Below are 24,906 nucleotides of genomic sequence, written 5' to 3'. Positions count from 1 at the left end.
TTCTTTTTTTTCTCTAGGTGTGCCTCAGCCAACTGTAAGCTGGCATAAAAACGAAGGTCTAATGAAAGGGAACAGTTTCCTGCTTTTGAATGGATCTTTATTACTTCAGAACATTTCCGTTGAAAATGATGGAACGTACTCTTGCATAGCCGCCAATCCACTTGGAAAAGTGGAAGCATCAAGCTTTCTCCAATTGTCTGGTAAGTGCTAGAGTGCAGTGTGCATCACTTTCTATAAAGCTTTACATTGTTCCTGGTTATTGTGGGAGTCTGGCTTATAGGTTTTGGATTGTATCGGAAAAATGTTAGTGGCCATAAGCCTTCTCTTTTATCTGCGAATGTACAAACAGATGTGTTCATTTGGTATTGATGTTGGCTTCGGCATCCACAGCATGTACAGAAATAGTGAGCGACTGGAACTAAAACAGAATCAGACCTGGCAGATCCCAGTCTAACACGGGAGGTCCGATCCATCTCAAATTCTGTCTGGAATTACATTCTTCATTCTGAATGTACACTACACTGTTGAAAGATAGATAGCTAACCATTTTCATTTTATTCGGGTTTATGTACGCAAAATGTACCATTTTCCACATTTGCTTATTTTATCCCCCTTAGACCTCTTTGTGTGTGTGTGTATATATATATATATATATATATATATATATATATATATATAGATATATAGATAGATAGATAGATAGATAGATAGATAGATAGATAGATATATACAGACGTGCTCAAATTTGTTGGTACCCTTACAGCTCATTGAAATAATGCTTCATTACTCCTGAAAAGTGATGAAATTAAAAGCTATTTTATCATGTATACTTGCATGCCTTTGGTATGTCATAGAATAAAGCAAAGAAGCTGTGAAAAGAGATTAATTATTGCTTATTCTACAAATATATTCTAAAATGGCCTGGACACATTTGTTGGTACCCCTTAGAAAAGATAATAAATAATTGGACTATAGTGATATTTCAAACTAATTAGTTTCTTTAATTAGTATCACACATGTCTCCAATCTTGTAATCAGTCATTCAGCCTATTTAAATGGAGAAAAGTAGTCACTGTGCTGTTTGGTATCATTGTGTTCACCACACTGAACATGGACCAGAGAAAGCAAAGGAGATAGTTGTCTGAGGAGATCAGAAAGAAAATAATAGACAAGCATGGTAAAGGTGAAGGCTACAAGACCATCTCCAAGCAGCTTGATGTTCCTGTGACAACAGTTGCAAATATTATTAAGAAGTTTAAGGTCCATGGAACTGTAGCCAACCTCCCTGGGCGCGGCCACAAGAGAAAAATCGACCCCAGAGTGAACAGAAGGATAGTGCGAATGCTAGAAAAAGAACCAAGGATAACTGCCAAAGAGATACAAGCTGAACTCCAAGGTGAAGGTACGTCAGTTTCTGATTGCACCATCCGTCGCTTTTTGAGCGGAAGTGGGCTCCATGGAAGAAGACCCAGGAGGACTCCACTTCTGAAAGAAAAACATAAAAAAGCCAGACTGGAATTTGCTAAAATTCATATTGACAAGCCACAATCCTCCTGGGAGAATGTCCTTTGGACTGATGAGTCAAAACTGGAGCTTTTTGGCAAGTCACATCAGCTCTATGTTCACAGACGAAAAAATGAAGCTTTCAAATAAAAGAACACCATACCTACAGTGAAACATGGAGGAGGCTCGGTTATGTTTTGGGGCTGCTTTGCTGCGCCTGGCACAGGGTGCCTTGAATCTGTGCAGGGCACAATGAAATCTCAAGACTATCAAGGCATTCTGGAGCGAAACGTACTGCCCAGTGTCAGAAAGCTCTGTCTCAGTCGCAGGTCATGGGTCCTCCAACAGGATAATGACCCAAAACACACAGCTAAAAGCACCCAAGAATGAATAAGAACAAAACATTGGACTATTCTGAAGTGGCCTTCTATGTCCTGATCTGAATCCTATCGAACATCTATGGAAAGAACTGAAACTTGCAGTCTGGAGAAGGCACCCATCAAACCCATCAAACCTGAGACAGCTGGAGCAGTTTGCTCAGGAAGAGTGGGCCAAACTACCTGTTAACAGGTGCAGAAGTCTCATTGAGAGCTACAGAAAACGTTTGATTGCAGTGATTGCCTCTAAAGGTTGTGCAACAAAATATTAGGTTAGCGGTCCCATCATTTTTGTCCATGCCATTTTCATTTGTTTTCTTATTTACAGTATTATGTTGAATAAAAAATCAAAAGCAAAGTCTGATTTCTATTAAATATGGAATAAACAATGGTGGATGCCAATTACTTTTGTCAGTTTCAAGTTATTTCAGAGAAAATTGTGCATTCTTCGTTTTTTGTGGAGAGGTACCAACAAATTTGAGCACGTCTGTATATATATATATATATATATATATATATATATATATATATATATATATATATATATATATACTGTATATATCTTGTTATCCCTGGATATATATATAATCTGTGAAATGCATTGAGCGCTCGTAAGGCACATTGTCCTAATACATTGGCAGCAGTAGCTTGAGGGATATGTTCCTGGTCTCGTCGTTCATGTCTTTCATGTTTCTCTGAAAGGACATTGCTTTAGTGAGGCAAATACAATACTGTGTTGAACTGTCACGTGCGATTTGACTGATGTTTCATTTTGTTTGATTGCAGCGTTGAGAACCTCCGTCAACCAGTCATCACTTTCGAGAGGCAATGGGAGAAAGCGGGTTTTAATGGCCTCTCAACTTGGCACCAACATTGCTGTGAAGTCTGGTGACCTATTACGCATAGGTATAGTATGCTTCACCTTTGCTCCAGTAGACACTTTTTAGATTACATTTGTAAGATGGGTGACATCTTATTGTAAGCATTTAGGATTTGTCCACATTACACTGTTGTAAAAGTATTGATGTGTAGAATAATTAATGGACTTGAAGGGATATTAAAAATAATTTAGTAATACAGAGGAATCTATTTTATTGGTATAAAAAGATTTTACAGGTATTTTGAAATATGGACCTCTTCAATACCTGTATTCCTTCAAATTTAAGACACACTTTTTGAAAAATGTTTTGTTTCCCAAAAATATCCTGCGTCTTAAATTCGAGTACAGTATAGTGATGTGTGTTTTAAAATCATATAGCAAACAGTAACGTGACTGACTGTTGAGAAAAGACGAACAAAGACGTTACTGCCCGAAATTCAAAGAGAAGCCTTTACAATTTCAGCGTTTCTAGGGCAGCAGTGTGGAGTAGTGGTTAGGGCTCTGGACTCTTGACCGGAGGGTCGTGGGTTCAATCCCAGGTGGGGGACACTGCTGATGTACCCTTGAGCAAGGTACTTTACCTAGATTGCTCCAGTAAAAACCCAACTGTATAAATGGGTAATTGTATGTAAAAATAATGTGATATCTTGTAACAATTGTAAGTCGCCCTGGATAAGGGCGTCTGCTAAGAAATAAATAATAATAATAATAATAATAATAATAATAATAATAATAATAATAACAAACAGTACCAGCTTGGACAGATCGGAAATGCTGATCAGACCCCCGTATTATTCGACATGCCAAGCAATACCTCAGTTCACAAACTGGGAGAAAAACAGGTGTGAGCAATCACGACTGGAAATGAGAAGCAGCACATAACTGTAATGCTCTGTGTGATAGCAGACGACCGCAAACTGCCTCCATATGCGTAATTGAGGTTGTATCTTTGCAAAATGCAGATTTATTTTATGTTTTATTTTTTCTCAAATTGAAGGTGGGAAATTTGGGCTGAATCTTAAATTCGAAGGAATACGGTACTCTCAGAATAATCTTTACAGCATAATCAATACCACAGCTAGAAAAAATATCTGTTTAGACAATCAAAATAATTATTAATATTATTAATAATATTCTTGTTTGTATTCATATTCTTGTTCTTATTGATTCCACTATAGGATGCCCGGTGCCTCCAAACCACAGAAATGCCGTGAGGTGGTATCTGAGGAATCAGACCCTTCCAGAAGTTCCAGGTTTGGAATACAGAGTGCTGGTGGGCGGTCGAGTCCTGGAGGCCAGCACTTTCTCTGGAAGATTTGATGGACAGTACAGATGCCAGACCACCATAAACTCTCAGATATTATCTGCTTGGGTCAACGTCATCTTAGAAGGTTTGTGAAAACGCTGATCTTCCTTGTAAGGATTTCTGTGTGGCTAGATTGCTTATCAGGCAGCCAAATTATTTGTACAGATGTCTTTTAATTGCACAAGTTAAAGAAAAAAAAGACCATAAAAAACATTTTTTCTCCATAGGAATTAAAGAGTGGGAAAACGAATCCTTAAGGCTGTTGATGTATTTAACTAGAAACATTTCAACATTATAATCTGGACACTTTTTTTCTTGCTGAGGGTGCATAAACAAAATTGAAATATCATCATAATATTTAACATATGCAATTGCTGAAAGAAAAGAATGACAGCTATATCTGAAATAGTTTTCTGTTGCAAATAAATAAAGTTTTAATGTAAGTGAACATAACTCATTTTACATGGAGCCTGGATATTTTCCATTGGTCTAATTTGGAAAAATCCATTTGAACAATGAACATATTCAAGAATAATGGATGTTTATTTAATGTGTAGTTAGTGTTTTTGGTCGGTTTGTTGATATAATAGATAATAAACTTACAACACAGTTTGTAATATTAAAGTTATAATGGCTGCAGTATGTCAGATGTTGAGAATTTAACTGGGAATAGGACATACATTACCTTCCCTATATTGCTTACAAATATAAAGGGTAGACATGTGTGCACTGCCTCTTCACTTAAAGCGTGTTTTCTGTTTCTTAAGGAATACAAATCAGTGATGTGAACTTGCAGCCCATATCAAATTCAATAGGGCTCTTCTGCCTGTTTTTACGCACTGTCAAAAATACAGCTTCTAAACAAAAAGATGATATCTTTACTAAAAGGCCTTATGTTAATAACCTAACATGAAATACAAATCAACAAAAAGCTTTAACAAACCGCATTGGTATAAGAAACGTTGCCGCAATGTGGACACAGCTGGTAGCTATCATTGCTGCTTGATTAATATGGCACATTTTAGCACCTTCAGCCTTCAAGAAGAAATCTGTCAACATTATGCAACAATTTATCATACGTCGAGTCTGACTATCTGTGAAAAAAGCATGACTAATCATCATTGGTAAACTTCAGATATGTAAGCCTTAAGACCTTGTGCTGCTTCGCTTGGTTTCATTCAGGGAGAAAATGGTTCAAGCATACTTGAAATGTTGATGCACACTTTGTTAAGCAATTGTGCCAAAGCAATCATATTTAGAAACAATCCCTAAACACTTCACGGCGCACGTGCAATGTAATTTGAATTTGCTATTGTTAGTTGTCAATTCAAAGTGTCACCCTCTGGTCCATTGATTTTCTTGCTGTTTCTTTGAAGCAGACAATGCTACCTGGTGGCCAGACACTAATTGGTGCAGTGATTTTAAGAAGAAAATCAAGTCCAAAAGGGTGGGTGCCTGTAAGATTGGAAATTAGAAATGAAAAGTATGCATTTCAATGGATACATTTCCATGTTTGACAGAATTGTTAAGGCGACATATCAAACTTTTGTTTTATGATCTGAAACGTATGGTAACCCACAGCTACAGATCTTCAATTTCCCCCCATTGATTTAAAAAAAAAGAAATATTGGCTGCAGAAAGAGAACAGTGGGAAATAGTGTAGGGAATCAATCAAACCTGTCATGATAGCTTCTCGGCTTTCTTCACCTCACCTGATATAACATTAGAGAGAAACAGAGTTGAAAAACCCTGGAAATAACTACTAAGTATAAAGAGTACTGGGAATTTGCTCCGCTATACTGTAATTAAATATAGCAGACTGGTATATAAGGATCCAACAGCTTTACTTCTGCTGGTACATAAGGGATACAAGGCTGTAGGTTATTTCCATTACATATGAAGTTTTGATTAGTGAATAACACAGGCAATTGAGATTCTGTTATAACTCATGTCTTTATATAACACGGAAGACATATAGGCAGAAGACTAAAGGTGGCAGTGTTTTGTGTTGTAACAGAATACCGATGGGAGCTCGGTGACTGGACTGCATGCTCTTCTACATGTGGAAATAAAGGAACCCAATCCAGGAGACTCATCTGTATTGGTGCAAGCGGTCATGAAGTGAACAGATCAGCCTGTGATCTTCTGCCTAGGCGAGCACCCCCCGCTCAGCCTTGCAACATACAGGACTGCCCTCCCAGGTATAAAGTTACTTATCTCTTCTAGTCGTGGGTGGGAAATGAATCTCCAGTGAGCAGTGGTATGGTAAGAATGTGTATGAATCCATTTACAGACTCTTCATGCTGTATACTTTGGGGTGTGTTTTTAAAAGCATTATGGTGCATTGCTTTACTTTTAACTGCTTTGAATGCATCCTTTACATTTGGATTGGATTTGTTTTCTCCCTGTAAGCCATTAAATGTGCTTGAATAGGAAAAAGACCAAGCCTTCTCAAAAATCAAATGGGGAACTGATTGGATGATCACATTTGTGTCAGTATTTAGTGACTTATTCTGTATTAACTTCTGAAGATATGTGGATTTCTCAACATCTCTGACCACATGAACAAGCAGCGAAACATGTATTTCTTTGGACAAACCAGTTCCTAGAGTACAGACATCCTGGGCTAACCTATCTGTGACCTATCTGTGACTGACCTATCAGAGACGGTCCCTTGTTTAGACATCAACGCTCTGTGGAAGTGAAGTCACACTTTAAATCAAGCTCTATCAGAGCTAGAATGAACTCATTCCAGTTTGAAATGGATCCTTACAAGGGGGTATCGTAACTTAACTATAGTCTGCCCGTATGGACCTGTTGGGACATCTAAACACCTTTTGATCTCTTGGACTGCCCTCGCTGTGCCAAATTGGCCTGATCAATAATTGCTACCTTAAATTGTCATTGTTATTAATATGCTTTAGACCATGTAAAAAAAATAATAATCCAAAAAAATAAAGTAACTTTTGAGTTGCTATATACAGTCGGTATATCAAAGGTTGCTTTACCTTAACCAAAATGCATACTCTTAAAACTTTGCAAACTATAACTCATTTTGCAGAATGAAAAGATGTTTCGTTTGTCATGGATACCTATGCCAAAAACATTTTTTTATTGTACCCGTGTGCATAAACTTACACATTAATCGTAATATAAATTCAGTCTGGGAAACTACTTAGTGTCTTTTTTTTACCCTCCGTGGGGGTTCTTCATACAATGCAGCTCTTTGTTGCTGTCCCTAAGACCCGTTTAAAGCCCTGACTGCAACGAGCTGTGATATGAGATCTTTCAGAGCAGCTCCTTTAATGTGACAAATACAGAGGCAGGTTTTTAAAGAGCACATCAAGTCGCAGGTGTTTTTTTCCAGCTGCCAAAACAAGCAAAGGAAAGAAACATTTAATTACACTTTCCTTTAAACAAACAACCTTCTGCTTATACTGTTAAAAAATGTAAACTCTGGAAGACTTCTAGATGTGCTTCAAGATCAAGCTTCCAGTCAGAGTAAAGCGACTCTGCATGATATTCTCATTAATAAGATTCGCTGTTCCAGTGAAAGCCAGCGCAGTTGATGAAAAAGACTAAAAAACATGTTGTTCAAAGAATTTCATCAGTCTATTTATTTAGACCTACAGATTCACAAACGAAGTCTCATTTTGGGATGCTTTAAAACGCATAGTCTATTTTGTATTATTATTTTCAGATGGGTCTCCAGTATCTGGTCCAAGTGTTCAGCATCCTGTGGAAAAGGAATCCGGCAGAGGAAAACTTCCTGTCAGCAGGTGACAGCCAATGGGATTGTGAGAATCCTCCCAGTCAACGCCTGTGTGAAAGCTGAACAGCCCTCTGGAAGAGAAGCCTGTGTCTCAGATACCTGTGCAGAGTGGGGGGAACTACCATGGGGAAAGGTAAATAATCAATAACCAACCTTTCTACTGATGAACGTCTAAGGGCACTAAGCTGTGTAGAAACATAAGCCTGGAATGAATCTATAAAGAGCTGCTATGGAGTTAATAAGAGCCACTTTAAAGCTGTCAAACAGAGCTCAAAGTTTGATGCACAGGAACATGCTTGTATGCTGTCTTGGGTAACGCTGAACCATCTGTGAACATTGTGTTTTGTTGCAGTGCTCTGGACGGTGTCTGGCTCCATCCCTCTCGGTGCAGCAGCGTCAGGTCATGTGCCAGCATCACAATGGATCTTCCATCCCAGAGTCCCACTGCGATGAGAGGAAGAGGTACTAAAAGAAAAGATAAAAAATGCACCTGGATACATTCAGTCTCAACCCGCTGATGTTAAAGTCATGCCCTTGATACACATCTCAACCTGTTGAACACTTTGTTTTGTTTTATGTGAAATACACATACAGTAGGCTCTTGCATTATGTGTACAAAGTGATTCATATTATTACAAATCAATTTTATTCCTTCATCTTAATAATGTCAGTAAAAAAACAGATTTTAAAGCCGTGGCAGACCAGTACTGCAGCTGGCAGAAGCGGCCAATCACATGGCAGCATTGTAATGCCACCTCATGTAGTAGTAAGTGCTTGTTTTGCTTTATTTTCCATAGACATAGTTGTTAAACAAATTCAGTGCTTCATGTGGCAATTCATTTCAAACACTTACCATGTATTTCATAGTGTTCTATTAGTAAGAAAGGTCTTCCCAGTGCTCTAGCATGTAGAGAGGTGAAGAAGGTTTGACTTTTCCTTTAAGATCTTTCCTGCAATTACACTATTTAGCCACCTGGTATCACTGCTTTACTAGCCTCAAATCCTGGTAACAACTGTACTAAAGTACCAAAAATCATGTGACTTGGAAACGCAACATTTTTTTTATGGTAAAATGTATATAATCATCACAGTTTTTTTTATTTTTTATTATTATTATTATTTAGTATTGCACTCCTGTAAAGTCACAGTAGGGGATACACTGTAGCACCATACATAAACTCCCACCCTTATAAACGTTTACCACTGTATTTCTGCATGGTATTTTTGTAGTTTTACCATGCTTCACCCATGGTTATACTATGTATTTACCATAGTTTACCCTGGTGTGCCAGGTTTATTAATATACTTTACCATACCTCTCTGCTTTACAATGCTTACCTACACTTTAGCATGCTTTCACTGTGCTTTATTACAGTTTTCTGTGCTTTCACAATGGTAAACTGGTATAAGGACAGCCAAGGTATGCTTTGCAACAATTGCAAGTGAGAGCCATGTTTAAGAGGGTTTCCCATTCTTACTAGCTGAGTGGCAGTAAGCTGAGTCACCCTGTGCTGTCCTGTCTACAGGCCGGTGTCTGTGAGAAACTGCTCCTCAGAGATGTGTGACGTGCAGTGGAGGGAGGGAGCCTGGAGAACCTGCACTGCAGCCTGTGGAAGCGGCTTCCAGTCGCGGAGAGTGGAGTGCGTTCACAGGAGAAACAATAAAACCGTGGCAGACCAGTACTGCAGCTGGCAGAAGCGGCCAATCACATGGCAGCATTGTAATGCCACCTCATGTAGTAGTAAGTGCTTGTTTTGCTTTATTTTCCATAAACAACACAAAACAAAAATGCTCCTTTTCACCGTCTTAATTGCTGGTCTCAAGTAAGATGTCTTATATCATATACAGCAGGGTACTGTACGATACAAGTGGATAGACTTCCCATGATAGGCCAGAGTGGGATTTCTGGGGTAAAACAGTACAGCTAATCTTAATGTGAGGTCATTTCCACCTGATACAAAGTATCTGATATCAAGACATTTCAGATAGCTGTATTACATCAATATTAAGAGCTACTCTATAAATGGCTTAACTGCTGTGTACATAAAGTAAAATAAAAGAGAAGTAAGGGTTAAAATGTATGCCATCAAAGTTCAGGACGTTTCGCATGTCCCTCTTCAGGGCAAGGAGACAAGTTAAGGTGCTGCTGCTGTTATTTTGGAGTAAGTGAATACTTTTGGGTGAAGTTTAGCTGCTTGAATTTATATTAAACCAAGGGGTTTCTCAAATGTCTCTATCAAAATGTACCAATAACAGAGTTGCCAATGTTTCTTACATGTGTGAAATCCATTACTTCAAGACATACCCACTCTAGTAGCATGGCAGCATTGAGGTTTTATGGTTTTTCTTAGACGTCTGTATTTTTATAGGATGTAATACCCCTTTACAGCTTAATGTGGTTCACAAGGTTCTCCGTAAGTCCAGACTAAAAATCAGCAAACTCCCAGTTTTCTTCTGTTTAAAAATAGTTGAAAGAATTTGCTTGAGACTAAAACTGTGATAGAAGTCCTATTGATGAGAATGCTGTTTGTTTGTTGATCATTTAACATTATTATTTTCTTGCAAAGGTTGAGAAATGTTAATTACACCCTGATTCTACACCAAGGGCAATGAGAGTCCACACCGTTTTGTTGATGAATAAAAAAAGAGGAATGTGAAATAATAAGAATGTTTAAGACACACATCTAGCCTTGCACATGTGTTTTATAAATGAGATTGTATCTGGGCATCGGCTTACTGTTCTACAAACCACTAACTGTGGCTATTCAAACTTGGCTGTAGTTCATTTCAAGAAGGAGAAATCACTTTATATAATCCAGAGTTGAGTTGTCCATAGAGGATTAATCAGATGGATTAAATTATAGTGTTACATAAATATTGAAAAAGCATCACAAAATGAAACCTGTATTATGTTCACGTGTTTAGTAATATAACACGTGAGACGTAGGAATACATATAAATAATAAAACGTTTCAAATAAAATACAAGTGCGCCCTCTGGTGGTTTCCAGACAGAAATGTTCTCATGTCAAGCCTTTCATCTATACTACTGTAGCTCTTTGTATCTCTCTTCTTTCAATACCTGTTGTTTTCTCTTTTTTATTACTATTGTTTTTGATTATGATATTTTTTTTTGTTGCACATTTTCCATACAAGTGTGCCGCTGAATGTGATTATAAAACTGTAAACACCTACCTGTTCTCCTGATCCTTGAACTGAGGCTTTTTGAACCAACAGTGACTGACCTTAAGAAGTAAATGAGGTTAAGCATTAATGCTGGTCTGTTTGCATTTTCCAGGAGGAGAATGCATGGACACGACTCATTACTGTGCAGTTGTAAAGAGACTCCAGCTTTGCCGTATTGACCTTTACAAGCAGAGGTGCTGTGAGTCCTGCCGGGAGGTGTAGTACCCTGTCCGTTATCGACGACAGCAGCACACTGCCAGATAACAAGGAACATGCATCAGAACACCTGTACAAGATCAAGACTCTGGAGGTCACATTATGACTTGACCTGCTTATAAAGTAGAAAAAAAAAACGATCATGGAAAAATGCTAGTGTTGCACCAGTGCTAAAAGACGCTTGTTACAGGAAGTTCTTCTGTTGACTTGTGGTCGCCTTTCTTTGTACCAGGAATGAACTGAAAAATAACCCGTTTTTAGACTGAATGGAAAAAATGTCCTTTGTGTCTGTTAAGAACTCCTGCATGAGATATGATGAAATGAGCCGGAATTGATTGAAGAAAGCCATCCTGCATCCTATCGTTCTTTAACCTTTTATTTTTTTTTAAATTACTTTACTGCATATTATTGACATCATGGAACGAGATTACGTTTGGTTATATATTGTATTTTAAACACATCCATTCAGCACCTTAAAGACTAATTATATAATCACACCTGATACTGGTTCGTCTGAACAATGTGTCTTTAGTGCTGGATCGTATCCATCACAACTTTCTTAGCAGCAAGAGAAACTTCTACGAGCTGAAAGTGCAGCGCCCCTTCCTTGTGTATCATCTCACTGAAAGCTAAACCCTGTCATATCTAATATCAATAGAACATGCTTCTGTGGGTAATGGATCACCTAAAATGATGCAACACACACACACACACACACACACACAGAGACCTTCTCAACCAGTTGCTGTGTTCCTAAACACATTAATTGTATGGTACTTCTGTTTTTAAGCACCTGCTCAGGTGGCTAAAACCTTCACCCTGAAAAAAGCTGTTATGGCTGCATCCATATGTGAGTTTGAGTACTGTATGAGTATTGCATTTTAGAATATTTGGAACAAGAGTGAAAAAAAGTTATGAAGGAAATAAACAATTAGGAAACTGCGCACTTTTTAGAAGGATGCAATACTGAGAATCTGAATCTTAAAAAAAAAAAATAACATGCTGTGTATTTGGTCTACGCTGTTTATAATAAAATATGATTAGTGCAGAAGTAGAAGTGGTAACACTCATCTGAGCAACAGAGTAACGCTTGGCAGTTATTGCAAGAAGACCTAAATGTGAAAACCTTTGGTTTTGTAAATCATGCGTTGACAGGCTGATCGAGAAAGTGAGGCTGAATTGTGTGATTTGTTTTGCATTAGCGTGTAATCCACAGACTCCAGAGGGGGTTCTAATATTATCACACTGTGTATTTTTTCTCTCAACGTCTGCACTACATTGAAAGTGGCGGAGTACAAGCCCACACAGAATGTCATTCTGTTCATACAGTGGTTGACTTGACCATGTCCAGCTTCGTATTAAAATTGAATTGAGTTCACCATCTGCTTCATTATACTCATTTACAGTATGAGTTCAAGGTGTAATAATAATAGTAACATACTAACAATATATCATTAGACATTTAAATTAGTGTGTTGATAAAATATACCACTTTTTTTTCTTTCTTTGTATTATTTCCTGCTGAAGGGAATACATGTTTTGACAGGGTAGTAAAATGTTGTGTCACGATATCTTTTCAGTAGCCAGCAGTCCAAAATTGACTGTATACATTCTAAGGCTACCCAAATCTGAATTGGGCTTTTAATGTTGCTTGTGGTAACCATTCTGGTTTTCAGATTGGTACCATTAAATAAAATAAAAATGTTTACAAAGCATTGATTTTCCAGAAAGCTATTCTCTCAGAGTAGGCTGTTAGAAAATTGTGTTACTATTATTAAAGACGAAGGATTTTAACTTTTGGTTTCTATTTGTATGGTTTATTTTAATATGACACAGTTTGAGAATCTGTAACATGGTTACTAGAATGTATTTCAAATGTTTGGATAATTGTATTGTTTAGTTTGTTAATCAGCAAATCCTTTGACGATAATGATGAAAAAAGCAAGCGACTATTATTAAAAATCTGTCAGTATTAGAATCCTAAATATAAACATTTTTATACTGCTCTGTTTTCAGTAACAAGTGCTACACTGTTAGAACTGAATCCCAAGGTGCATTAAGAGTGGTAGAGTAACCTTGCACCAAACCTGTGCCTTAAGCTTCCTTCATTTCTAAAGGGTCTTGATTCTTCATTGATTTTGTTGACCCTTTTTTGTGTGTGTCTTTTTTTAAATTAATGGAGTGCATTGTAAAATAGTACTTGTATATATTATGTTTAAAGTGCAATATGGTATCTTGTACATTGTGTTATAAAAGATGTTTGGGACTTTATTTTCTTACTACCAAAGTTTCTGATTAAAATTTCTTTGTACCTTGTATTTAAGATTTAAATACTACCCCTCTGCATTTAGCACTTGCTAGTAAGCTCTGTCGATTGTGTTGATTATAACTTTCTTCTTTAGTGAGGACATATTACTGCAAGAAATATTTTTTTGAAATGTTTTTCAACTAACGCAACGTCTGCCGTACTTTGCAAACAACTAAAAAACACACATGCTTCAATAACATCTCAACATTCCTGTGTAGCTCCTGATATTTACTGTAATATGTGTAGGTTGTTTATAAGCAACGACTTGTAAAATTAGCACCAACTTTACAGAAATTCAATAAACATATAAAAGATGTTGGGACAAACTGAAAAGATATGTCTATGTGTGTGTTTATGATTCCTGTCATAACTGAAAAAGTGTAACAATAATGTAAATGAATACAATAAAATAACACAAATACACTTATATTGAGAACACATATGAGGATGCCCGAATATACTAGAAGTCCCACAAAGTACAGTGCAGTGCAGTGAAATAAGTGAGTAAACATTCAAATTGGGTAAGTAAATTATACATATAAATAAATGTTATTAAATATAAATAGACAGGTTCGAGTAAAATATATGTTACAAAATGTTAACACAGATTGTATTTTTTTTAAATACAAGATTATTTATTTTCAGTTATTGTGTTTATACATATTCATTTTTCAACTAAATACATGCTAATTCTGTGTCAATACAACATTTAAAAAATCAATCTATCCCTCTCTCATATATATATAAATCTACAGCAATGGAAAAAATATTTATAGATAAACCCCGTTCTATACTAAGATTCTGCTTTGGAGTATTAAAAGCATTAGAGAATACCATCTCTTCTGACTTCTGTGTGCTACTTATTATTAATTAGTCATTTAGCAGACACTTTTATCCAAAGCGACTTACAGAGACTAGGGGGTGAACTATGCATCACAACTGCTGCTGCAGAGGCACTTACAATAGGACCTCGGTTTTACATCTCATCCGAATGACTTATTACAAATGTCTTTTTTAACACAATTATAATATTTAGCTGTAAGTAAATTTACTACCTCACCTAAAGAACTGTCTTTGGGAACATCCCTAGTTTCCTATCTGAATGTACTATAAACCCACATGTTGTGTAATCGATACAGAGCCCAGGAGTTAGAGAGAATGCTGTAAAAGTCTCTGGGGTATAAATAATCTAGTCATTTCAGTGATATAAATATATAACATGATGCCAAAAGCCGTTTACAGATCAGCCATTCAAGGCACATATTTTCATTTTCTAGAAGAAAAATGATAATTTTCTTGAAAATATGAGAATTGATCATGATCAATGTAAATTAATAAAATGGTAAAAACATGAATCATTCTAGAATTTGAAGATTATCATTATAAAAAATAGATGCAACTTGAATTTTTTTTTTTTTTTATAGTACAAATACAGCATCTCTGTATATATTGATAAGGTGCTTAGAAACTGATTCAGAGTAGACCAAAAAGTGCTGTATAAGGTTATTGATTGGTAAACATTTCTTAGACATTTAAGGTTTATGACATCACAGCCACCTCGCTGGGAACGGGTATTCCATTTGTCAAAATGGATTTGCTACCCAATGGTGTTAACATCTTGCGGAAGTACTTGTGCCCACGGTGGTCAACATCGTCAAAGACATATCCTGGTGGTTCCTGAAAACTTGCTGGACATAAATCTGGTTTCTTCGAAGTATATTCTGTGCGATACATAGTACCATCATAAAATGGAGCCAAGCTTCTCGTGACAACATTTTGAGGCTTGAAGCTTTGTATTGGATTTAACTGATGAGGGATATAATGAGCTTGAAAGGTTGACAAGCCATCAAACTTCCCAGTCGGTATTCCCATTTCTTCCTTGTTCTTGATCATCTCTTGTTTACGTACTTCCCATTTCCTGAAGTCTTCTTTCATGGTGGTGTTTCCCTGGAATGGTACACTACTTCTCCTTCCACGGGAGATTGGCCTTTTTGGAATAAATGGTTGAACTTTATGCCCAACGTAATCCATATTGGACGTAGTGCTCAAATCCATGTGCCCTTCTGGAGTGACGTATTCAGGTAATTTATGGACCTTAGGCAAGGTGACAGGCCATTGCTGAAAGCGATCACGGAACTCAGTGCTACCATCGAAGCGGGCATCTGAGGTAACCTTTGAGAAATCAGGTTTGCAGCTCTTGGAGAGCTCCCCGGGCAGGCCCTGAAAATCACACCGATGGATTGTGAGATCTTCGAAAGGTTGATCACTAGGTTTGTAGTCTTCTTTGGGTTTGACAAACTTTGCCCCGAGCTGATGAGGGATGTAGGAAATGCGATGACTTGTGAGGCTATCAAAGGGGGCATCAGAGAGCCTGGCCATATTAGGTGGTTTAAAACTTTCTCTGGGAACAAGGCCTTTGGGAGCAAAATCATTTTGGAATGTAGTAAGATTTGCAAACTTTGACGAGGAAGGACGGTAGGATGGTTCTGGTTTGGTTGGTTCCCGCTTTGAGAATTCCCATGCTCTGAAATCATCTTCGAAAATAAAGAAATGTTTTAATTATTCTTTATTTATAGTGTTAAAGTATATGCATATATACTGCATTTTCCTTATGGTCACCAAGCTAATACAATACAATATATAGTGATATATAGTATGGTATTTAATAATAAAACAAAACAAAACAGCACATACTGTACTTCCTATTTGCATTTGTATTTGCCTTCATACTAATACTAAAAAATAACAGCAACACATTTTAGAGTTCATTCAATAGGCTTTTACAGTCTTATTAAAATAAAATAATAAAATGTAACACCTTTGTAAGTTGGCATAGTGTCCAGTTTCGCTCCAGTTGCATGCAGTCTTTCTTTTGGCCTGGCAGCTACAAACGCTTGCACCTTGTATGGGTTGTAGTCCATCTTGTAGGTAGTACCAAGGTCAATGTGACCAGAACCCGGCTTATACTCCTCTTGCACACGGCCAGGACGACGTGTTACTTCAAACGGAATGTAATCTGATCTGTAAAATAGAATTATGATCCCAGATGACAGAGTCAACTGTGTCTTTCCTTCACGCATCCACATCACTACATCTGTGCGATTACACATTTAAAACTTTATAAGCGACATGCAGGCTTATAATGTATGTTTAGAACCAGCAGCCCCCCACTGTATTAACAGGACGTGCGTACGCTGCACATCCCCCAATGCTCATCTATTGTATATGGCTGAGTTAAAAGGGAAAAGAAAGCTGTACTTGAAAGTGGTGGTTCCGTCCATGAGATCCCGACCTGCTTTGTACTCTTGTTTGGGTTTCATGCTTTGTCGAGGGTGGACACCCTCATACTCGGGATACTTCTCCGCATATTCAGTCACACTGCAGGGCTGCTTGCTTTTCTCAAATAGCCCTGTTGGCTGATGTGGGCAACGATGGCGCCTATTAAAAACACAGACATGGAGAAACTAAGTTTAGTCATTTAAAATATGAGTTTGCTGCCCTACAGGCTAATGAAGGCAGCTGATACTGTTCTGTACCTTCAGTTTAAATCTTTGGTAACTCAGCGTGACATGCATGAAGGCTTCAACTGATGGCTTCAATAATAAAGCAACCACTATAAGTAATACATTTCCAAAAATAAATAGATTTATAGGCAACATATTTATAACATCTAAACCAGCTGAATCTGTGTTGGGCTATTCATTGGAAGGGCACTGATTTGCATATAAGCTGTTTCCAAAGCAGTCAGGGTAAATGTGTTGTCCTTTATCTTAAATCATAGCCTGCCCTTCATCTGTCCTTGAGCACACACTATAACTCTGCACTGAACTCCTCACCATGATTACAAATCACTCTCAAATGAAAATCACCATTGTGTCCCTGTTAAGAGTATCTATTGATGATAACATGATTATGGCTGTGTGATGAGACAAAATGAGGTCAAACTCCAATTCACTTGGGCTCTGGTAAAGTCTATTTAACATGTGATGACACTGTTTCACTCCCTGTGCAACACCTATTAGGGACTATAAGGGACAAAGAGATTATAAATTGTCACGCTAAGGAGAGGTAAGAAGCCGGTTATCATTAAGGAATGAAAGGGTGCTGTTCAGGCTGGTACAGTACACTGTTTTAGGACTGATTGCCCTTCAGCTTTTGAATTCCCTGTAGCTTCTCTGATCCCTCATTAGTATGAGTTCTGTTCATCACGGTCATGGCAACTCCTGCCAGGAGAGGCTGGGTTTGCAACAGCTTTGGGCTTCCTCATGGCGAGTGCCAGGGTCAGCACTGAGAAAGGGGTTCAGAAGCTCTGTGTTCTATTCCAGAAAAGCACAAAGGCTTGAGCCCACTCAGTTACCAGATGGAACTGACACCTGGCAATACGCGATCCGCGTCCAGTAGCCTCAAGTGCATTAGTTATCTAGTTATCGTTCCATCTTAAATTCCAATTCTCAAAAACAGTTTACTTATTTATTTAAATGATTTTATTTTTTTTCCAGAAAATTTAGAAATGTGAAATCCACCGGATTTGGGGGGCAAGTAAAAACCCCAGCCATAACTGTTTGCAGCTCTTGTTGTATTTGAAAACAATACTTATAAAAACCCCACAGACACTGCAGTTTCCACAAGGCATACACCTGCATTTGTATTCTAGCTTGAATTATCCAACAATTATACACTTCACTTGCCTTGGCCATCAGCTAGAATATTACAATCAACACAATTGCAGTTTCCACTTTAGCCACTCGGGAGCGTAACTGCAGAACCAGATCAAATCAGAACAAGAACATTATGGGGTCCTCCACTAACCATTATGGACCGGCTGCTGATTGATCATTAAAGATGAAAATAGAAAAGGATGTAGTTGGTTCTAAATCATCCAGTTATAATTATCCTTTGATTTCAAGAGCTTGCCTGTGACTCATGGTTTGTGTATTACTTGCTGTGGTAACCAGTTCAACAAACAAACTGCTGTGGCACCTTGTCTCTTAATTACCATCCCATTGAAAGTATTGAGAAATCAATGTACTACAATACATTAACAAGCTAATTGAGATTGTTATTTGTAAATAAAAGTAATTGCTTGGCTTGCCTATCTGCTTGCAATTACAGTATATCTAATAAGGTATGCTATAGTATAGTATGTTTTTCTGCTGGCTATATGCCATTTAAGCCTTCCACTACGTTCTTTTCCATGTAATAAACATTTACTAGTTAGCCACAGTGTAATGACCTCTACTCATTTGAGTGTTTGTTAGAACCAGTTCTAAATCAAGTTCATCCCACAAGCTCAGTGAATATTTACACTCATGTTTATTCATTTTAGGCACATCTCTCCCACAAACGAAATATAAATGTATAAAAGTTTGGTTTCTGAAACTGCAAAGAAATATAAACCACTACACTATTTACAAACACTACTAATACTATGTTTGGTTTAGAAAAATACACTTTGTTCAGAAGTTTATTTTGCAGTGTTGTTAAGAGTTTGTGGATAACAGTATTAAAGTTATGAATGGAGGGCAAATAATATCATGTTAGCTAACAGCAACGTCACTATACTTCTTGGCAAAACCTAGTGTTTACTCATCACTGAGAATAGCTTCACTATACAATGCACTGTACTGTATTATAGGACCTTAGCTCGACTCATACGAACGACAATCCCTTGGTGACGTTCCTTAGCAACCAAATCCCATTTGAAAACACTGCTAACTTTAAGAGGTAATATAGAAAACAGACTGCTTCTTGTTTGGAATAATGAAATAAATATTCTCATACTTAAACTATCATGTATTATAACTTCCATCCAACTTTAAATATAATCATTAAAAAACAAATTAAAAAATCTTAACGTAACAAACTAGGAATTTCTATTTTAACAGTTTTAATATAATTGTTTAATATAATAATATAAGTGTTATGTAAAGTGCATGTAAGACAAAACAATGCACCTATTTTTGGGCCAACTCATTCATGCTCACATTTAAATGGGGTAATTTACCCTAATATTGTACCCTGTTACTTTTATGAATATCTGTGCAAATGTGCGCTTTCCTGTAAACTACCATTTTGTATGAAGGATCAGTAGAGATTCTAACTAGAGATTCAAAGTAAGCTCACAGGATAAGGCCACAGCGCGAGGAAATGCTTTTAAAATTCCACTCATTTAATAGAAAAAAAAAAAAAAAACTAAATAAAACCACTCTTAATGTTAAAGGTAACCTTTATACAGTTATATTGTCTTCAATAGACCAGTATTATTCATAGCTCTATAGCATGCATTATCATACTGAACTTCTTTTGCATTGCCCCATAATAATTATATCCTCTGTTTGTATCCTGGGACACTATCACCCTTCATGTAAATGTGCTTTATTTTGCTCTTATCTGCCCCTATTTTACTGCATTTAATCCTGTACTTCAGAATACTGTAATCTGCCAAGTGTTTAACCTGTAGTACTTTGTATTTAATCATATCCTGATGTAACTATCACTATTTAATCATACCCTGATGTAACTATCACTATTATCTGCTGTATTATTGAATTGTGGTTTGTCACACTTATACTTTGCTTGAACAAAAGTTATTGTATTTCTTGCTCTTATTGTATTACTTGTATTGTAACACTTGAAATGTATTTGCTTACGATTGTAAGTCGCCCTGGATAAGGGCGTCTGCTAAGAAATAAATAATAATAATAATAATAATATATCAGTATGGCTAGTTCTTGACTTTGTACTTATGCATCTATTAATACATGTTTTAAAATACTTCACTCAGATTTAGTATGCTTTGTGTTTTTGTTATTTTGTTATGATTTTACATTTATTAGGGTGGTAATATTTATAAATATTGGCATGATCTAAAATAACGGAATCAATTATTCTCTAATACATTTTACTCATGCATTTGCTAATAAATAATTGTTTTTCTATATGTATCTGAAATAAAAAAAAAAAAACGGCGCGTTATCTGTGCAGTTACATTACAATGCAATGAATAAAACTCACCCACAGTTACAGAGTTCACATACACATTTGCGCGTCATTTTTCTTGTCTTCGTGCACTAAGGTGTTAATATTATTCAAAACAAACTCAGAAAGCTGCATCCCATCTCCTCCTTACTGCCTTTCCCTGTTGCTCTCCGCTCAGATAAACACCTCGAGCGCAGTAACTGAGCAGTTACTAGGGAAGCACAGCGTCACATAGCAACTTCATAGCATCTTAGCAACTGCGCAAGGTTTTTACCAACGCGTCATAGGGTTAAAGGTTAAAGGCTATAAGTAAATCCGCGACTTCCGGGATTGTGAGAAGCAACGTGAGTTGTGTTTTTTGAAATGTGTGTCATTTATATAATGTCAGTTCATAGGGCGCGAAGCATGTTTTATTTTTATTTTGAGTTCAGTAAAAGTAAGAGTCAGTCTGCCAGTAGGTGTCTGCTTATTCTTGTACGGTACACCGTGGATTAATACGGTATCGATTAATTTGTTACATTGTCATTTTGTAATGGCAAGCAACATTTTCGACTAAATTCACTCATTACAGAGTGAATTTAGCACATCAATCATATCACACTGTATTTTATTAGAATGTACACCAAAAGACAAGATATTGATCCTGCTTCATAATACAATGAGCCAGTAATATTACAGATCTAACAAAAAAAGGACAAGGTTTATTTCTTTATTATTATTATTATTATTATTATTATTATTATTATTATTATTATTATTATTATTATTAACATTTTCCTGTGATCGGTCTTATTCTCAGATTCCATCGGTTTGGGGAAGTTTCTGAATTCTACTGTACTTCTCATCGGCTAGATAAGATAAACAGAATGTATCAGCTGTACTAAAGCCTTTGCAATTGTATTTTGTGTTCTTGTGTGCTGGAGTCTAGTTCTCATAAGCCTAAAAAGGACCAATGATGTCACACACCAGTATTCTATAGGATCCTGGATGTATAATGCTATTCCATATTTCCTATAAAAAAAATAAAAAAACCCACACACATAATCAAGTCTGGAATAAAAATGAGGTCTCACGTTATGCTTTGTTATTCGAGAAAAATCACGTGGGAGAGCAGGTAGAGCCAATACAGTTTAGGTCATAGCCAGGGCACGGTTTTCCACTTGCCTGCGTCAGGCATTTACTATGGAGTTGGCCATTTGTCTGCTTTTTGCCCACTGTGTAAAATATAGGCAATTGTGTCACATGATTGATCTGGAATCATGAAACACAAACTGTGGCCTGAAGCAACTAGGATTCTACCAGAAAGCTAAAGCCATGCATAGACCAATGATTAGATCTCAATAGTGGAGCAGCAGAACTCATAATTATTAAAATAGTTATCGTCTTGTGCAGCATTTTGCATTTGTGGTTTATGTTTCATCTTGTACTGCTCTTATGTATGTTTTGCAGACAACCAAATATGGGGCTCACAAGTTTGGAAAAAATCGTTGCACTACAGAAAAATACATCAAACATCAGGAATATATGCATTTTAGCTCACGTGGACCATGGTAAGATCACTGCACCAGTGACAACTGAACAACTGCTGTGTACCTTGGGGGCTGAGTCTTACTAGTGAGTGGGATGACTTAAGTCAGAATATTATAAGCCAATGGTGGTAGTTCAGAATAGACAGGAATAAAATATACCCAGTTATTCTGCAACACAAACAGTGATACTCATCTATGATACTCATCAGTCTTTGAAAAACAACACATGTAATAATTTGAGAGCGTAGAGTTTAATCGTGTGTCTTGCTTAGCTAGATACACCATTAAACTCCCCCACACCACACACACCAAATAAACCTCTGTTTTACTTTTGTAGGAAAAACAACTTTGGCAGATTGCCTTATCGCCAGCAGTGGCATTTTTTCCAGTCGGTTGGCAGGAAAGGTAGGTGTTGCATTTAATATGATAACATTATATGAATGCATGGAGTTCAAGTACAGGGAACATTTCAGCAGGCCAGATCCAATGAAAACGTATAAGAGAAGCGTACAGCAACGTACAGTTCTTTCATGCATATTGTTGTAGGTAAACTTAACCTGATAAGTCTTATAGTCTAGTCAACTTTGTAATCAAAGTAGAGTACTTAAAGTCGTTATATTATTAAATATTGTGTAAATGATTGTAATTTGCCTAAGCGCTCACATTTCTTGTGATCTCATGAAAGATATACCCACAATATTATTGAATCAAATAAAGTTTCTATCTCTAGCCTATTTCTTTCATGCCACATGATGTAACAATATACAAACTTCAATACAAAATTCTCTTAACAAAAGATTGCTGGCAAATACCAAGCAAGGTAGCATGGCTTATTCAAAAGAGAAGGAACATCAATAGTAAATTATGGAAAACCCTGCAGGACACCCTGTTTCACATGCAGTATCTCACGACAGCTAGCCAAAGGTTTTTCTCTACTTTCAATCGCCTAGTAACATATAATCTGCATTAATAATACAATCAGTACGAATTTAAGTGGCTATGATTATTTGTATACCAGAAATAAATATCAGAATTATCTGTTTACATGCAGGAGAATTTCATATTCTACATAAAGACAGACCTACTTAGAATTCTTTCACTGAAGCAAGCGTCTTGCACATACTGTATATTAATGTATTATTAAGCTAGCACCACTTTTTAACAGCTCACATATCATACACTTTTTCAAACATACTGTATGTTTCAGATGATAATGTTCTTCATGTGTACAAAAGATGCCATTTCCTTCACACTATGTCCCCAGGCATGATAATGGAATATCATTGTGCTTGCAATACAGCCAGTAAAGACAGCTATTGCTGTGTGCCACTAAAAGATGTATATATCCAAAAACAAAGAAAATCAATGTCAGGGGCTCTATTTCACTTTTAAAGCTGCATGAAGTATGTTGTATGTTTTTTTGTTATTGCAGTTGAGATATATGGACAGCAGAGAAGATGAGCAGATACGAGGAATTACAATGAAGTCCAGTGCCATATCGCTGCATTTTACAAGTGGTAAGTCTGAGCAAAAGTCCATTTTTGATAGTCTTGATGAAGCAGAAAAGTACTAGTAAAAACTTGTGATGATGAAGGGCAGGTATATTGATGGTGTGGTATGGGATTCATCCAAAAAGCCCTCTTGTTTCAAAATAAGCTTTATTTACAGATTGGAAATGATTGCTACAGTATACTAATGTATTGAAATGTCACCTGTTAGGTTAACAATTACCAGGCGGCAATCGACGGCACTACTGTAGACTAAGCGTATTCATGTTTCATTAAGTTTCTCATGAACTCTCAGAGGTACGGTAGACACAGAACCAAATCCGAAGGTGCTTGTTGACTTGCGATTGATGGTTTGCTTACAGACGGCAGTGACTACCTCATCAACCTCATAGACTCCCCGGGCCATGTAGACTTCTCTTCGGAGGTGTCGACGGCGGTGCGGCTGTGCGACGGGGCCGTCGTGGTTGTGGATGCAGTGGAAGGAGTCTGTCCTCAGGTAGGGGAGCTTGTGTGTATATTATCAGCAGTGACTTTCTGAGGTGTGTCTGTTCTCGCTAGATCACTGCACGGGGTGCTTTAGTATCCTCGGGCAAACCGTAGGACACTAATGGTAATGACCTACTGAAAATGCCTGTCAGTGACATTGAAATAGTTCCTAAGATTGCTTTTGTTAATCATGCCAGATCCTGGTAACGTGCGGAATGTTTAGTTTATTGTTTTGCTGTGTTACTATACTGCGGTAAAGACAACAGGTAACATTAGGTGTGTAAAGGTAAGTCTTTTTGTAGTGAATTAGCAGTACCATGAATTATATGCTGTTGTCTTCCCTGTGCTGGGTGCAGAGAAGTTTGATGTTATTTTCTATTGACTAATTAACTCTAATTGCGTTGGAATATAAAATTGCAATTTTCTGTTTTTTATTTTGTTTTTTCTTTCATTTTTTAGATTAATTACATAGAATAAGAGCCTTGAATAAACAAAGCATAATACAAGAATAAATATAGGCGCCAGTGGGTAGGAAGGTAGGGTTTTCCGTGTCAATAATCTAAGTGTTGAAATAGTTTTCTAAAAGAACTAGAATTGTTATGTCAAAGGTTTTGAAATGGAAATTAAGCGCATGCTTACTCCCGTACAGTTAGTTCTTTTCTGTCACGCATGGGATAGCAAATCATTTCTGAGGGATATCAGACCGTGGCAGGTGTGCGCAATTGTATTATCCCTGCCCTGCCAACCAGTCATCCAGAAGTTGTTTTAAATAATGCCTCTTTCTGCTTTTGAAAGTTCTGTACCGTAAAGCAGCTTGAGGCTTGCTGCAATATCCCTGATTGGAACCCTGTGTTGAAT

At 37.0% G+C, this 24,906-nt stretch overlaps 3 protein-coding genes across 6 annotated transcripts in view; 2 read left to right on the top strand and 1 right to left on the bottom strand.

Moving 5' to 3' along the window:
- Window positions 1-13,880, top strand: part of LOC117429628 (ADAMTS-like protein 3) — a 128,173-nt gene extending 114,293 nt beyond the window's left edge. The window contains exons 24-31 of the mRNA XM_058998932.1: window positions 18-200; window positions 2,667-2,786; window positions 3,939-4,151; window positions 6,084-6,267; window positions 7,767-7,971; window positions 8,191-8,300; window positions 9,365-9,579; window positions 11,136-13,880. Coding sequence (XP_058854915.1) covers window positions 18-200; window positions 2,667-2,786; window positions 3,939-4,151; window positions 6,084-6,267; window positions 7,767-7,971; window positions 8,191-8,300; window positions 9,365-9,579; window positions 11,136-11,245 — 1,340 coding nt within the window. The 3' untranslated portion in view covers window positions 11,246-13,880. The remainder of the gene's footprint in view (window positions 1-17; window positions 201-2,666; window positions 2,787-3,938; window positions 4,152-6,083; window positions 6,268-7,766; window positions 7,972-8,190; window positions 8,301-9,364; window positions 9,580-11,135) is intronic.
- A 265-nt stretch (window positions 13,881-14,145) lies between these two features.
- On the bottom strand, window positions 14,146-20,747 carry LOC117429438 (stabilizer of axonemal microtubules 2-like). Of its 2 annotated transcripts, none has more exons than XM_034048882.3 (4): window positions 20,562-20,747; window positions 16,806-16,985; window positions 16,366-16,568; window positions 14,146-16,081 (listed from the first exon to the last, which is right to left on the bottom strand). In XM_034048882.3, exons 1-4 carry the CDS (start codon window positions 20,597-20,599, stop codon window positions 15,087-15,089), a joined length of 1,416 nt encoding a protein of 471 aa, XP_033904773.2. In that variant the 5' UTR covers window positions 20,600-20,747; the 3' UTR covers window positions 14,146-15,086. The 2 variants fall into 2 exon arrangements, with proteins under 2 accessions (XP_033904773.2, XP_033904774.1); XM_034048883.3 differs by having other exon boundaries at window positions 14,147-16,081; window positions 20,566-20,747.
- A 66-nt stretch (window positions 20,748-20,813) lies between these two features.
- The window catches only part of LOC131696596 (elongation factor-like GTPase 1), a 69,398-nt gene continuing 65,305 nt past the window's right edge, over window positions 20,814-24,906 (top strand). The window contains exons 1-5 of one of the 3 annotated variants that reach the window (XM_058998929.1): window positions 20,814-20,869; window positions 21,975-22,075; window positions 22,392-22,459; window positions 23,487-23,571; window positions 23,925-24,058. In XM_058998929.1, coding sequence (XP_058854912.1) covers window positions 21,985-22,075; window positions 22,392-22,459; window positions 23,487-23,571; window positions 23,925-24,058 — 378 coding nt within the window. In that variant the 5' untranslated portion in view covers window positions 20,814-20,869; window positions 21,975-21,984. Of the gene's footprint in view, window positions 20,891-20,955; window positions 20,980-21,974; window positions 22,076-22,391; window positions 22,460-23,486; window positions 23,572-23,924; window positions 24,059-24,906 lie in introns of those variants that run through there. The other 2 variants (XM_058998930.1, XM_058998931.1) reach the window with 2 other exon arrangements.

This window comes from Acipenser ruthenus, chromosome 24 (genome assembly GCF_902713425.1).
Source record: "Acipenser ruthenus chromosome 24, fAciRut3.2 maternal haplotype, whole genome shotgun sequence".
In the NCBI taxonomy this organism is placed as follows: Eukaryota; Metazoa; Chordata; class Actinopteri; order Acipenseriformes; family Acipenseridae; genus Acipenser; species Acipenser ruthenus.
This window is presented reverse-complemented; position numbering and strand designations above follow the sequence as displayed.